At 42.5% G+C, this 15,000-nt stretch overlaps 1 protein-coding gene across 1 annotated transcript in view; it reads right to left on the bottom strand.

The window, feature by feature from the left end:
• LOC143282726 (organic cation transporter protein-like) overlaps window positions 1-15,000 on the bottom strand; it is a 52,775-nt gene that overhangs the window by 31,464 nt on the left and 6,311 nt on the right. The window contains exon 2 of the mRNA XM_076588454.1: window positions 1,616-2,004. Coding sequence (XP_076444569.1) covers window positions 1,616-1,987 — 372 coding nt within the window. The 5' untranslated portion in view covers window positions 1,988-2,004. The remainder of the gene's footprint in view (window positions 1-1,615; window positions 2,005-15,000) is intronic.

The following is a 15,000-nucleotide window of genomic DNA, read 5'->3' as shown; positions in this document are numbered from 1 at the left end:
TGCGTGACAATGAAGAATATCTGTAAGCAGACTCCCCTGTCATAAACTGAGTCACAGTGACCTTGCTTTGGAGACAAAGGGAACGGGACCCTGATTAAAAAACAACAACAGCTGTACATGTGCTCACAAAGAAAAAAAAAACTGTACATACTGTACAATCATCATCTCTCTCTCTCTCTTGAATGAATGGATGAGTTTCAGTTTTTTCAGTTTCAGTAGCTCAAGGAGACGTCACTGCGTTCGGACAAATCCATATACGCTACACCACATCTGCCAAGCAGATGCCCGACCAGTAGCGTAACCCAACGCCCTTAGTCAGGCCTTGAGAAAAAAAAAAGGATGAATGAATGAATGAATGAATGAATGAAAACATTATACATAACATCGTTAGCAGCATGTTCTCTGACATGACATTGAATAAGTATACGCTATGCCAAACATTTAATCTGAGGCCCTCGCGATGCTTCTCCAATTCCATGTTTCCATATGGAGTGATGGCCGTGAGGTAACGCGTCCGCCTAGGAAGAGAGAGAGAATCTGAGCGCAGTGGTTCGAATCACACCGGCAGTCGCCAGTATTTTCTTCCCCATCCACTACACCTTGAGTGGTGGTCTGGACGCTAGTCATTCGGATGAGACGATAAACCCATGTCCTGTATGCAGCATGCATTTAGCGCACGTAAAAGAACCCACGACAACAAAAGGGTTGTCTCTGGCAAAATTCTGTAGAAAAATCCACTTCAGTAGGATAACAAATAAAATTGCAGGCAGGAAAGAAAAAAAGTGGCGCTGTCAATGTAGCGACGCGCTCTCCCTGGGGAGAGCAGCCCGAATTTCACACAGAGTAATCTGTTGTGACAAAAAGAGAGTAATACAAATGCAAACAAAACGGTTTTTCCCCCAGGACACAAGCCATTGCAAATGACATGGGTGGCAAACACCTTCCGTTACCCCGCCTTGATGCAAGCCGAAACAGGGCTTTGGTGTTGGTTGTTTGTTTTCAATATTTCAATGGAAGCAAACAGCAACGCATATGCCCCAAACTCATTCCATGCCATGCACACAAAACACGCATAATATACGCGTGATTATCCGCGCGCGCGCGCGCGCACACACACACACACACACACACACACCTCCAACATAGGTCACCCACTCCCCCCCCCCCCCCCCCTCCTTCCTCCTTTCCTATTAATTTCTTCTGCGTGCAGACATGCCATCTTCGTCCGTCAATGTTTTTTTGGGGGGGTGTTTTGTTTGTGTTTTTTTTCCACTGTGGCAAATTTAGGAGAGTTTCCGTACGTTCCCTCTTTTACCATGCGTTTGTTTGTTTGTTTTGTTTTTGTTGTTGCTGTTGCTGTTGTTGTTGTTGTTGTTGTTTTGTGTTTTTGTTTTTTTTCCACTGTGGCAATTTTAGGAAAGTCTTCCGTATGTTTCTTCTTTTACCATGCGGTATTTTTTCTGGGTTTTTTTCCACTTTTTACCTGGTTCGTAAGGGTGAGTTTAAGGTCAAGTTGTTAGTGGCTGTGGTCTTTTCCATGAGGGGTGGTGTGGTCGAGTCGTCGGTCCTGTTTGTTTGTTTAATATGTTTTCCTTTTTTTGTTTTTGTTTTTTACCTCAGAGGTGATGGTCGACGCATACTCCTCCGTGGAGAACACGTAGCCAGCCGGACAGTCCTCTTGCTCCAGACCCGTCACGTTCACGTCGTCAATGTCTTTGCCGGACGCCAGCAGTTCCTCGCTGGGCACGTACCGACTGCAGCTCTCTCCCTTGGGGATCAGGACTCTCCTCACCTCTGATTGGCTCAGGTTGTATGACGTGGCGTTGACGTCACGGGTGGAGCACTCGAAGCGAGGCTCTGCCCCCACGAAGACCATGTTGAGGGCGTGCCATGCGGACACGATGGAGAAGGTGCAGAGGAGGAGGAGTCTGGTCTTCTGGTACCACCCGAACTGCCCGACCACCTTCAAGGCTTCGTCGAGATGCATGCTGGCCGAAGCTGTGCCTGGAAGAAGAGACAGTGTATCCGTACCGTCTTTTCGTCTTCTTATTGATTTGCTGTCTACTCAATTACATGGTGATGTAGACGCGTTCGCATACATTCTTTTCAACACACACGCGCGCGCGCGCGCGCGCGCACACACACACACACACACACACACACACACACACACACACAGGGACAACCAAAAATAGGGCTATAGCATAGTGACTTCGTTCATACGTGAACCAAAAATGAATGACTTTGTGCTAATAGCGTCTGACTGAAACATCTGTACAACTGTGATAACATTTTCTTCGCAATCTGTAAACTCTCCGTGGGAAAGAATCATTTACTGGTTTAGATATACACTGTGGGTACAACATTTCCCGAAAATCCAGAAGGGAAAATAGAACTATTAGAATGATAACTGCCGGGAAATGAGAAAACATTATGTACAGCGAGGGGGACGACAGAAGACGTAGACTAAGGCACTCACCTGGTTTTAACCTGGGCAAATTTAGAAAAAGAAACGTTTCTGTATTTGTCGTCGAGGACTTTTAACTATAGGCTTGGAAAAAAAACAGATGTAAAGGACAAGTGCATAAATATATGATCTTCTGAAGGAAACTGCTTAACCCTTTCGCCGCCAGTCAATTTAGAGTACAAAATTCCCTTGTGGTATAAACACAGAAAAGACAGTGGCTAAGAACAGCTGGGGATTCCCCCTGCGATGTATAGAAAATATGGCCTATCCTACCACACAACATTAAGAGCAGTAGGTTCATGGATAACAGACCAACGAATGGTCACCATTCAGTGGCATGGGTCCTCTACCATGCCTGTGCATAAATGCGAGCTTGGCGGTGAAAGGGTTAAGACAACGAGTCCTCGAATTTGGACGGTTTGGTTTAATGTATCTTAGTTCACTGACTGAGTCATCAATTCACTGCAGCAGCCATGTTGCGAATGAATAGCCTTGACAAGAACGGAGGCCGCATTCATTTCTTACATTAGTCTGACTTTCTGTGTTGAGGAGCATATTGTTGAGTACTCTGTATCCTTTAAAGGATGGTGTGACTTCCCATTAACACTTCTATGTATGCTTTGACCTTTTTCTCAAGGCCTGACTAAGCGCGTTGGGTTACGCTGCTGGTCAGGCATCTGCTTGGCAGATGTGGTGTAGCGTATATGGATTTGTCCGAACGCAGTGACGCCTCCTTGAGCTACTGAAACTGAAACTTTGACGAAATGTTGAACTGGATGTCTACCAAAACTAAAACCTATTTTGATTAGTAGTTTCAGAACGATACGCGCGTGTGTATGGAACCAGTCCTTGACTTTTTGTTGAAGTTGCTGTGCCTGTGTGTAGGATAGGAAGTTTGTATTTGTATTTGTATCTTTTTATCACAACAGATTTCTCTGTGTGAAATTCGGGCTGCTCTCGCCAGGGAGAGCGCGTCGCTACAATACAGCGCCACCCTTTTTTTTTTTTTTTTTGTATTTTTTCCTGCGTGCAGTTAGATTTCTTTCTCCTATCGAAAGACCCCAAAACAGAATACATATATCTATGAAAACAGTGACAATAATAATATATTTTTTTAAAAGCAAGCAAAAAAAATATTAATCTGGCTCCTTTTGTCTTACAAATCATGTACCGGGACTCCAAACTGATGTGTCTGTGCGTGTGTGTGTGTGTGTGTGTGTGTGTGTGTGTGTGTGTGTGTGTGTGTGTGTGTGTGTGTGTGCGCGCGCGCGCGCGCGCGTGCACATGCGTGTCTGTGCTCGTTTATGTGAAGAGAGAGAGAGAGAAAGAAAGAGAGAGAGAGAGCGCAGATTAAGGCAAGGAATAACAATCTCTCGGTCCACAGATAAACTGTCTTTGTTGCTCTTAAGCCCAGCCGACCTGACATCCCTATCAGGACTAAGCAAAACACACACACACACACACACACACACACACACACACACGCACGCACGCACGCACGCACGCATGCACACGCACACACACACGCGCGCGCGCGCGCGCCCGCGAAAATATCTATCCCCCATAACACTGAAATCAAAACCCTTGAAAAATGATGTCAATGTCACAAGCACGATCTCATCTCATTCATGCACATAAACCCAGGACATGCCTCTAACAATGAACGTTCCGTCCTGTTAATTTTTCACCACAGCATTAACAAACAACAACAACAAAACATAAACTCAATATAACCACAATTATGATTTATTACTAATGCACAGAATTTTATGTATAAGTATATATATATATATATATCTGTATATATATATATATATATATATATATATATATATATATATATATATATGTATGTGTGTGTGTGTGTGTGTGTGTGTGTAACCAGGCATACAAAATAAATAGACATTTCAAAGTTCTTCGGCGAAAAAAAAGGAACTCAGCATAATAAGAGTGTCCAGTTACCAGAAAAAAAAGGCAACAACAAGAATTAAAAACTCTAAATAAATGAATAAACAGATAGATAAATAAAAGAAATAATTTAAAATGATATAAAAAAAACAACAACAAATAAATGAATGAATAAACATTACTTCTACTACTACTGCTACTACTACTACTACTACTGATTATAATAATATAATCACATAGATGAATGAATTCTAAAAAAAAAATAACAAAAATAATATGAATCAGTAGATAAACAATAACAACAACATCAATAACAATAATCGCTTCGAAGTGGAGCGGTACACGAGAGGTAAAATGAACTTTTCGCAATTACACGCTGTTCGCAATTAGGCAATGATTTCGGTCCCGAAACAGAAACTTTGTGTACCACAGTTAATAGATAAAATAAATTAGAATCAGATCAGTCAGCTGTATGTATTGTCGCCAGAGCAGTTGATTTTTTGGTAGTGCTACCCTCCTTGCATATACCACAGAAGGGCGACAACACGTGCCGACGAAAATAATTATGTGCAGAAGAAAGACAACGATTATGTGCAGAAGGCGACAATATGTGCATGGGCAACAATTTATGCCGCAACAGTCCTCTCAAGCGCCTGAAAAGTAGAAGAAACAACGGGACCTACCTGGCTGAGCTTATACTAGCATGGTATTCACACCAGTGGTGGTAGTATCCAATCTTTATATATATATATATATATATATATATATATATATATATATATATATTATCCACCAGTTAGAAAATGACCCTGCGACATCTGCCACCAGCATAGACATGGAAGAGAGAGGATGTGCATCTCTTGTCCTCTGTTCCCGCCCTTTATCGTTCGTTAAATCCCGTCGCCGACTTATGAACGGTCAGTTTTCACTTCCGGGGATTGATTTCTCTGTCAAGGTGAGACATTTGGGAAATAGTTAATTTATTCTTTCCTTAAATAGTTAATTTATTCTTTCCTTTTTTTTTCTTTTTTTTTTCGTTGTTTCTCCTTGCCGTCCATCTTTTCGTCAGTCATTCAGTCAAGCTTTCTTTCTGCGGTGATATCAAAGTTGATAACGGGTAGGTTATCCGTTCTTTCTTGCTTTCTTTCTTTCTTATCTCCTCTATTCTTTCTTCTTTTTTTTTTTTTTTTTGTCTTTCTTCAGTCAGCCAGTCTGTCACTGTCATTATTTTACCTTTCTTTCTTTCTGTTTTTTCTATCTTTGGTTTTGTTTTTCTCCCCTGTTTCCTAGCCGCCCAGTCCATTAACACCACCAAATTATACCATTTGTTTGGTACACTACGGTATGAAATAATAATAATAATACTCATAAAATCACCCATCAGGAGGCTGTACACTGGTAGAGTCAGGCCAGTGCTGGAGAACGGCATGACTGCATGGGGCACTACGGCCAAGTCCAACTTTGAACGGATCAGCAAGGTTCAGAATCAAGCTACCCGTATCATCACAGGGGCCATGAAGTCTACGCCAATTCAGGAGCTTGGAACAATCGCAGAGCTCCAGCCCCTTGAGGACCGCAGAGACGCCAAACTCCTGACCCAGGCTGCCAAGTTCAAGAGGTTGCAAGGCCACCCCATGAAGGACAGACTGTCCCAGCCAACAACAGGACGGCTGAAGAGAGGGAGCTTTGTACACCAGAGCAGGATCCTAGAACGGCAACATCAAGATATCCTTGACCATGCCCCCAAAGTGATACCCCGGTGTCTTGCCGTCCCTGCCTGGAGCGAAGGGACCCCTCTCCTCATCCAGTGCAGCATCCCTGGTGTTGGCCCCAAAGATTCCCGAAGCGGCTCTGAAAGAAAGTCCCTCACCCGTGAACACCTCCACACCCAGTTCCCCAAAGTGTTCTGGACTCATGTCTACACCGACGGCTCTGCGGCAGATGCCATTCGGAACGGAGGGCAGGAGTCTATGTTAAGTATCCGGGAGGCAGAGAAGAAAAGATCTGCCTCGCTATCGGCTGTACTCCACCAATTACAGAGCCGAAGCAGAAGCCTTGAAAACAGCAGCACCCCACATCAAGGTCAGCCCCTACGCCAGCCACAACGTTGTCTTCCTGACCGACGCCCTGTCCATCTTGAAGGCCCTTCGGTCCAACAGAGATCCAGAACTCAACGATCTGTCCTCCTATCTCGCCTTCCTGTGCACAAGTCACACAGTCACCCTACAGTGGATTCCCTCCTACTGCAACGTGCTTGGCAACGAGACTGCTGACTCCCTGGCAAAGGAAGGCACTACGAAAGAGCAGATGGACAGGTCTACCAGCTACTCTGAATCCAGGACCATCATTAAGACCAAGCTGCAGAGTAAGTGGAAGCAGCAGCATCCACGCCACAATAGAGCAGACCCGTACTACCTGCTGACTCGTCGAGAGCAGGTAGCCATTTTCAGGCTCAGGACAGGCCACAACTGCCTGAATCACCACCTACACGAAACTCCGTATCGACGACAACAGAACATCTGCTGCAGTCCTGCCCGCTCCACCAAGCGCTCCGAGAGAAAACCTGGCCCGACCCAATCCCAGCGGCCCGGAAGCTCTACGGGGGACTGGAAGACCTGCGACGTACTGCTGCCTTCGTGGAGGAGATGGGAGAATCCATCTGAAAAATGACGAACGAGACAACAACAACAACAACAACAACCCATTTGTATGTGAACAGACAATAACGACAGCATGAACAACAGCAACAATAACAACAAGAACCGGTACCACCACTTTGCAGCACTGGAAGTGTTTGAACTTCACCTCATCTTCATCAGCTTGTGCCGCAAAGGCCACAGAACCAAACACAAACACATTGACCGACACCACAGTGCTCTTCGGAAATTTCACACACCGACACTGACCACTCCAAAACACGTCCCACTTTCCCTTCTTTTCTATGTCTATGATGCAACGTCAGATCTCGCAATATGACGATGTCTCTGGAACAACGTCAGCATTCGCAATTTGACGACGTCTGTGGCGCAACGTCAGCATTCGCAATATAACGATGTCTCTGGCTACTCTGAATCCAGGACCATCATTAAGACCAAGCTGCAGAGTAAGTGCAATATGACGACGTCTGTGGCGTAACGTCAGCGTTTGCAATATAACGATGTCTATGGCGCAACGTCAGCGCTCGCAATATGACGACGTCTGTGGCGCAACGTCAGCGCTCGCAATATGACGACGTCTGTGGCGCAACGTCAGCACTCGCAATATGACGACGTCTGTGGCGCAATGTCAGCGCTCACAATATGATGATGTCTATGGCGCAACGTCAGCACTCGCAATATGACGATGTCTGTGGCGCAATGTCAGCGCTCGCAATATGACGACGTCTGTGGCGCAATGTCAGCGCTGGCGCAACGTCAGCGCTCGCAATATGACGATGCCTGATTTACCATCAATGGTAATACACTCCAGTCTGTCCTCATGAAGAAAGAATGTACATAAACAAAGAGATAAATAAAAGAGCATATGCACACACACGTGTATACGTGTGTGTGTGTGTGTGTGTGTGTGTGTCTGTGCATGCGTGCGTGCGTGCATGTGTGTGTGTGTGTGTGTGTGTGTGTGTGTGTGTGTGTGTGTGTGTGTGTGTGGAAAATAAAGAAAAAAATATATATATATGTGTGTGTGTGTGTGTGTGTGTGTGTGTGTGTGTGTGTGTGTGTGTGTGTGTGTGTGTGTGTGTGTGTGTGCGTGCGTGCGTGCGTGCGTGCGTGCGTGTGTGTGTGTGAGGAAAAAAAGAATAATAAAAAAGAAATGTGTGTGTGTGTGCGTGCGTGTCAAGTCAAGTCAAGCCAAGTCAAGATTTTATGTCATGATGGTAAATTGAATAGGCAACAATTACTTTTTTTTACATCAAGCCATCAATGAAAATAATAATAATTAAAGAGAAGGGGAAAAAAAATTGAAGAAAAAATTTAGGGGAGAGAGAGAGAGAGAGAGAGAGAGAGAGAGAGAGAGAGAGAGAGAGAGAAACAAGCAGAAGAAGAGCAACAACAACAACAAAATGCATATATATATATATATATATATATATATATATATATATATATATATATATACAAGAATACTGTGATAAAGAAATACAAAAATTGCATTTCCATTTCACACACACGCACGCACGCACACACACACACACACACACACACACACACACACACACACACACACACACCACTGAATACAAATTCTCGGACACAATTACACCATGCCCATCCCACCCACATGCGCATGTTCCCCCAATTAGTGCAAAATCCTTGCCAACACAAGCATATACAAAACATTTCACAATTAATAGGAATATTAGACTAACAGGTCAAAATTTGTATTATTGTTAATTATTTTCAATGAGGTGATTCTTCAGATTTTTCTTAAACACGTTTTTATTTACGATACTTTTCAGAGTGAGTGGGAGATTATTCCATAATTTTCCACCAGAATACAGAAAGCTGGATTTGTAAAGGTTGTTTCTTGGTCTGGGTATGCAGAGCATGTGGTTGTGTCTGTGTTCATTAGTTTTAAATGTGTCTGCAATCTTTTTTGGAGCATTTCCATACATAACATTATGCATGCAAACAGCTTTGTTGAAGTACAGCCTGTTGTGAAAGGATAATATATTAAGTTGTTTATAGTCCATTGGGGTCAGAGAGTTCGGTTTCAACAATACTATTTTCAGTGCTCTTTTATACATACGGTGAATAAACTTCAAGTTTGTGAGGCTGCAGCTGTCCCATAAAGTTGATGCATAATCGATTACTGGCAGAATATGTGCACAGAAAAAGAGCGTTCGTGAATGAACATTAAGGATCTTTTTTATTTTTGTTAGTTGAAGTATTCTATTTGAGAGACGTTTACTTAAGCACTTCGTATGATCAGTCCAAGATAGATCTTTATCAATAATGACACCCAGAATTTTATGTGAATCTACCTCTTCAATTTTATTGACGCCTAGGAATAGTGGTTTGAAGTTATGTTTCATTTTTTGTCTTTTTTGTCGTGCACATACATACATGCACTTCGTTTTCTGAGCATTCAAGGACATGTGATTCAAGTGTGTCCAGACATTAAGTTTCTGAATATCATCTTGGAGTTCATTAGTTAGTTTACTGGCGTCTGAATTGCTTGAATGTAAGGATGTGTCATCTGCAAACATTTCACATTTAGATTTCATATAACAAGGCAAGTCATTAACATAAGTGGAGAATAAGATTGGTCCTAAGATGGATCCCTGTGGTACTCCATGATTAATAGATGTAAAATTTGAGGTTTGATTATTTATTGCTATTAACTGCTTCCTATCAGAAAGAAAAGATTGTATAAGGTGAATATACTCTGGTGGTAATTTATAAGCTTCTAATTTACGTAGTAACAAGGAGTGATTGATTACATCAAAAGCTTTTTCAAAATCTATGAAAAGGAGACCTGTGAATTTATTTTCATTTATGTTATGTAGAAGACTGTCAGTGAGTTGTATGAGGGCTGTATGACAAGAATGATTTTTACGGAAACCAGACTGGTCTTCATGGATTAAGTCGTTGTCAAAGAGATAAGAATATAAACATTTTTGCAAATGTTTTTCAATGGGTTTAGACAGAGCAGACAAGACAGAAATTGGCCTATAGTTAGATGGATCAGAAGAATCACCTGATTTGTACAGTGGAATGACTCTAGCCTGCTTGAATTTAGAAGGAAAACATTTCTTATCGATACACAAATTATAAAGATATGTCAGAGTATCTACAATAACAGGGGAAGAAAGCTTTAATATCTGTCCATCTAACCCGTCCAAATCTCGTGTGCCAGATTGTTTTAGTTGTGATAGGCTTTGACATACATCAAATACAGTCATTGGTTGAAGACTAAATGGAACATGAATTTTCTTTGAGTCAATATACTGTTTTAGAATACAGAGGTCATTTTCACTGGTCCTGTCGCTTGGTATAATTTTTTCAGCAATGGTTGCAAAATGATTATTTAACTGATCTGCTGTTACATCAGTGATGTTTTGTTGTCTTTTCCCCACATGTTTATTATTCAACTTGTTGATGGCTTTCCAAATTAGACGAGAATCTTTTGTATTTACTAACATTTTCTGAAAATAATTATATTTCGATTTACGTTTCATGGCGTTTACTTTATTTCTTTGTTTCTTATATTGTTCATTTGATCCATACATCTTCAAATAATCTCTATAATGAATTTCAAAGTCAATTTCTTTTGTTATCCATGGTGGTTTTGTTTCTTGTCTAACTCTTTTCCTAATAAATGGTGCATGTTTGTCATATACAGAAGAGAATGTATTTATCCAAAATTCGACAGCTTCATCAGGATTTCTTAACTGATATACATAATCTAAAGATGAGTTTGCTAAATCCGAGAGAAAATCATCATTTTTAAAGTTCTTAAAACTCCTATAAAATATAGTTTTATGTCCTACCTTTGGAAATTTAACACGATTCTTAAACCAGGTGAGACAGACTGGGAAATGATCACTACTACCACAAGGTGGAACACATACCTCTACAATGTGTTGTTTTGTGGTTGTGTAAATGTGATCTATTAACATATTTGTGTTTTCAGTAATGCGTGTTGGTCTGTCAATTAATTGTTCTAAACCATGCATAGAGTAATTGTGGTGCCACTTTGGTTTTGGTTTAAGCAAATCTATATTGAAATCACCTAGAATAATAGTTTCATAATTTAACATTATCACCTCATCCATTACAGAGCTAAATCTATCCTCCCATTCTACATTTTCTGATGGATTTCTGTATACAAACCCCACTATAAGAGTATTATTACCATTAATCTTAATATCTACCCAAACTGATTCTACATCATAAACCTCAAGACTGTTTAATCTCTTACATCTTAATGTGGAAGCAAAATACAAAAGTAAACCAGTAGTTTTAGGCTTAGTTGGATCTGAGCGGATAATTTGGTACCCATGGCATGTGCATATCAGCATCTGTTACGTTAGAAGAGAGTCGGGATTCAGTAAAACAGAATATATGAAATGGATTTCCAGTGTTATGAAGAATGGTTGCTATATCGTCCTTCTTGTTCGTTGCATTGTTTATGTTTAAATAACCTATGCGGAGTCCTTGCTTGGTTGGCCACAAGTCAGAAGTAAATGACATGGTTTAATTATTTGGGAATATAAGGATAATAGAGCAGTTTTAACTCAGTTTAAAATAACAGACCTCCGAGGAAAAAACAACAACAAACAAACAACAAGATTATCCTAGCTGACCGAGTTGACAGATGATATAAATACAAACTGACAATGTATTAGCAAACAATGTCAAGCAATTTTTTGCAGATAATTAATTTACACGCAAACAACATAAACCTCACGGCCCAGCAACAAGCCACCTCAGATTGCGGTACCCGATGAAGTATAACTCAAACACAAGCACAACCACACACATGCACAAAATGTGAATCCAAATTTACAATGAAGCAATGCGGACCTGGGGAAAAAAAAGTCCAAAATCAAAAGGAGAATCGACAATTTAAAGCACGGAAACCATATCAAACAAAACACCGCCTCCAACAATCTCAAAACCACAGACAAAACCTATATCATCAATAACACAAGATACACACATATATATATATATACACACACATATATATATGTGTGTGTGTGTGTGTGTGTGCGCGCGCGTGCGCGCGCGTGAATACAGAAGGGCAAGTTAGATGGGACGAGGACTGGACTATGCCCGATATGGAATCCAGGTCTGCAGGAACAACAAACTGTAGCACCACTACTATGCAGAGAGAAGAAGAGGAAGAAGAAGAGGAAGAAGAAAGAAAGCAAGAAAAGAAAGATTACAACAGGTATGTGGAACGGTGTGATATTTCGTGGTATGAATCATACAATTGTTTGTTGCTGTGATAGGAACTGAGAGGCCATCATATTCATTAAGTGCACAGCAAATGGATGTAACTGGTCAGTTATGATGCCAGCTTCTCTGGAGGCATGGTTGTGTGTTTGGTGTTGGTGTTCACTGGGGACATTTGTGGGATAATTCGTTCGTGTGTTAGGCGAAGAATGAATGAAGTTAGGTTCTTGGTTATCTGTATTAAATGTGGAGGTTAGCTGAGTGTGGGGACGAGACACTGGCCTCGCATGTGTGTTTTCAGAATATGGTGTTTGAAAGGGAGGGATGTACTGACGGGACATAGACCTCTGGTAAACATTTTCTGAGTTCGTGAATGGGTTGGGAGGGGCCTCTTGGTGGGAGGAGGGAGGTGCTTGTTGAAAACGATGTCTTGGAAGGGAAGGGAAGTGAAAGGAGGAGGTAGGAGGTGGGCATGTGTCCTGACCAATAGGCTGTTGGTAAAACGGAGTGGGGCCAGCTCTGTTCTGTGTCACATGACTACTATCACCGGTGTGGTGATAATTCACTTCATTGTGAGCATTTGGTTCATGATTCTGATCGTGGTGATCTGGGTAAAAGTACTCGGGTCGTCCACGAGTTTCATAAGGTCTGTGACCATGGTACATTTCTGTACTTTGTCGAAAAACCTGCTTTAAATTCATTGCTAATTTTATTGTGCCTTTTTCACTCGGATGCGTCAGGTTTTGGTACAGGGCGAGTCGGGGAGCTCCTGATGATGCTGTGAAAGTTTCATGGCTGTCAATAAAGGTGACATCCACGTCTTTGCTCACTGAATGGAGATTTCGATTTGAGGGGATGATGGCGTTATTCAAGTTATGACGCCCTCGAGCGTGTGCGTGTGCGTGTGCGTGTGTGTGTGTGTGTGTGTGTGTGTGTGTGTGTGTGTGTGTGTGTGTGCCGGTGAACTAATGACAATGAGAAACGTACCACAAGCACAGATGTGGACTACAGATAATAATTACGCATAATTTTATCTTCTCGTTATGTCCCCTGCCCTTCGGCAAATAGTGCGTGTGTGTGTGTGTGTGTGTGTGTGTGTGTGTGTGTGTGTGTGTGTGTGTGTGTGTGTGTGTGTGTGTGTGTGTGTGAGTGCAACGCGGGCAGCTGAATATATACATGTCAATGTCCTCACATTAAAAGTTCCCAACCTCTCTCCCTCCCTGCCCCCCTCCCGCTCTCTCTCTCTCTCTCTCTCTCTCTCTCCCTCTCTCTCTTTCTCTTCCATCTCTCTCTTCCTACCCCCGCTCTCTCTCTCTCTCTCTCTCTCTCTCTCTCTCTCCCTCCCTCCCTCTCTCTCTTTCTCTTCCATCTCTCTCTTCCTCCCCCCGCTCTCTCTCTCTCTCTCTCTCTCTCTCCCTCTCTCTCTTTCTCTTCCATCTCTCTCTTCCTACCCCCGCTCTCTCTCTCTCTCTCTCTCTCTCTCTCTCTCCCTCTCTCTCTCTTTCTCTTCCATCTCTCTCTTCCTACCCCCGCTCTCTCTCTCTCTCTCTCCCTCCCTCTCTCTCTTTCTCTCTCTCTCTCTCTCCCTCTCTCTCTCTTTCTCTTCCATCTCTCTCTTCCTCCCCCCTCTCTCTCTACTCCCTTTCTATCTCTCCCCAGCTGGTTTTATGCTGCATTACTAACTATGTGCTTTGTCTGAATATGATCCATACAAGTGCAGCCAACCGAAAACTTGTATTGCCTCTTTCTCTGAAGCCACTTGGCGGAAGTACTATCAAAAATACGGATTATTAACTCCCAGCTGAACGAAACACACCTGATATTGACTGTTTTATTGATTGATATGGATACTTATATAGTACCTATCCTCGGTCGGAGACCAAGCTATAAGCTCTTCACAAACACAGGGTCATTTGTACAACAGGCTAGGTAGAGCCGACTGACGGCTGCCACTGGGCGCTCATCATTCGTTTCCTGTGTCATTCAATCAGATTTCAGGCACACACACACACACACACACACACACACACACACACACACACACACACACACACACACACACGTATCATTTTACGTGTATGACCCTTTTGTTTATTTACCCCCGCCAAGCAGACAACCATACTGCGTCTTCAGGGGTGTGCATGCTGGGTATGTTTTTGTTTCCATAACCCACCGAACGCTGACATGGATTGCAGGATCTTTTACGTGCGTATTCGACTTTCTGCGTGCGTATACACACGAAGGGGGTTCAGGAACAAAGCAGGTCTACACATATGTTGACCTGGGAGATCGGAAAAATCTCCACCCTTTACCCACCAGGCGCCGTCACCGAGATTAGAACACGGGACCCTGAGATTGAAAGTCCAACGTTTTAACCACTCGGCTGCTGCGCCCGTCATTGTCTTCATTCTTTCTTTCTGTCCTTCCTTTTATTCTTTCTATCTATCTATCTATCTTTCTGTCATTCTGTTCGTTTCTCAAGTCAGTCAATATGTGCAGAAGGAAGACAACGATTATTTGCTGAAGGCGACAATATGTGCATGGGCAACAATATATGCCGCAACAGTCCTCTCATCCGCATGAAAAGTAGAAGAAAAAACGGGACCCTCTGTGTGTGTGTGTGTGTGTGTGTGTGTGTGTGTGTGTGTGTGTGTGTGTGTGTGTGTGTGTGTTAATGTATGTTTGTTTGTTTTTTGTTTTTTTGGGGGGTTTTGTTTTGTTTTT

This window comes from Babylonia areolata, chromosome 6 (genome assembly GCF_041734735.1).
Source record: "Babylonia areolata isolate BAREFJ2019XMU chromosome 6, ASM4173473v1, whole genome shotgun sequence".
Lineage (NCBI taxonomy): Eukaryota > Metazoa > Mollusca > Gastropoda > Neogastropoda > Buccinidae > Babylonia > Babylonia areolata.
The sequence above is the reverse complement of the archived record's forward strand: the minus strand, read 5'-3'. Positions and strand labels throughout refer to the sequence as shown.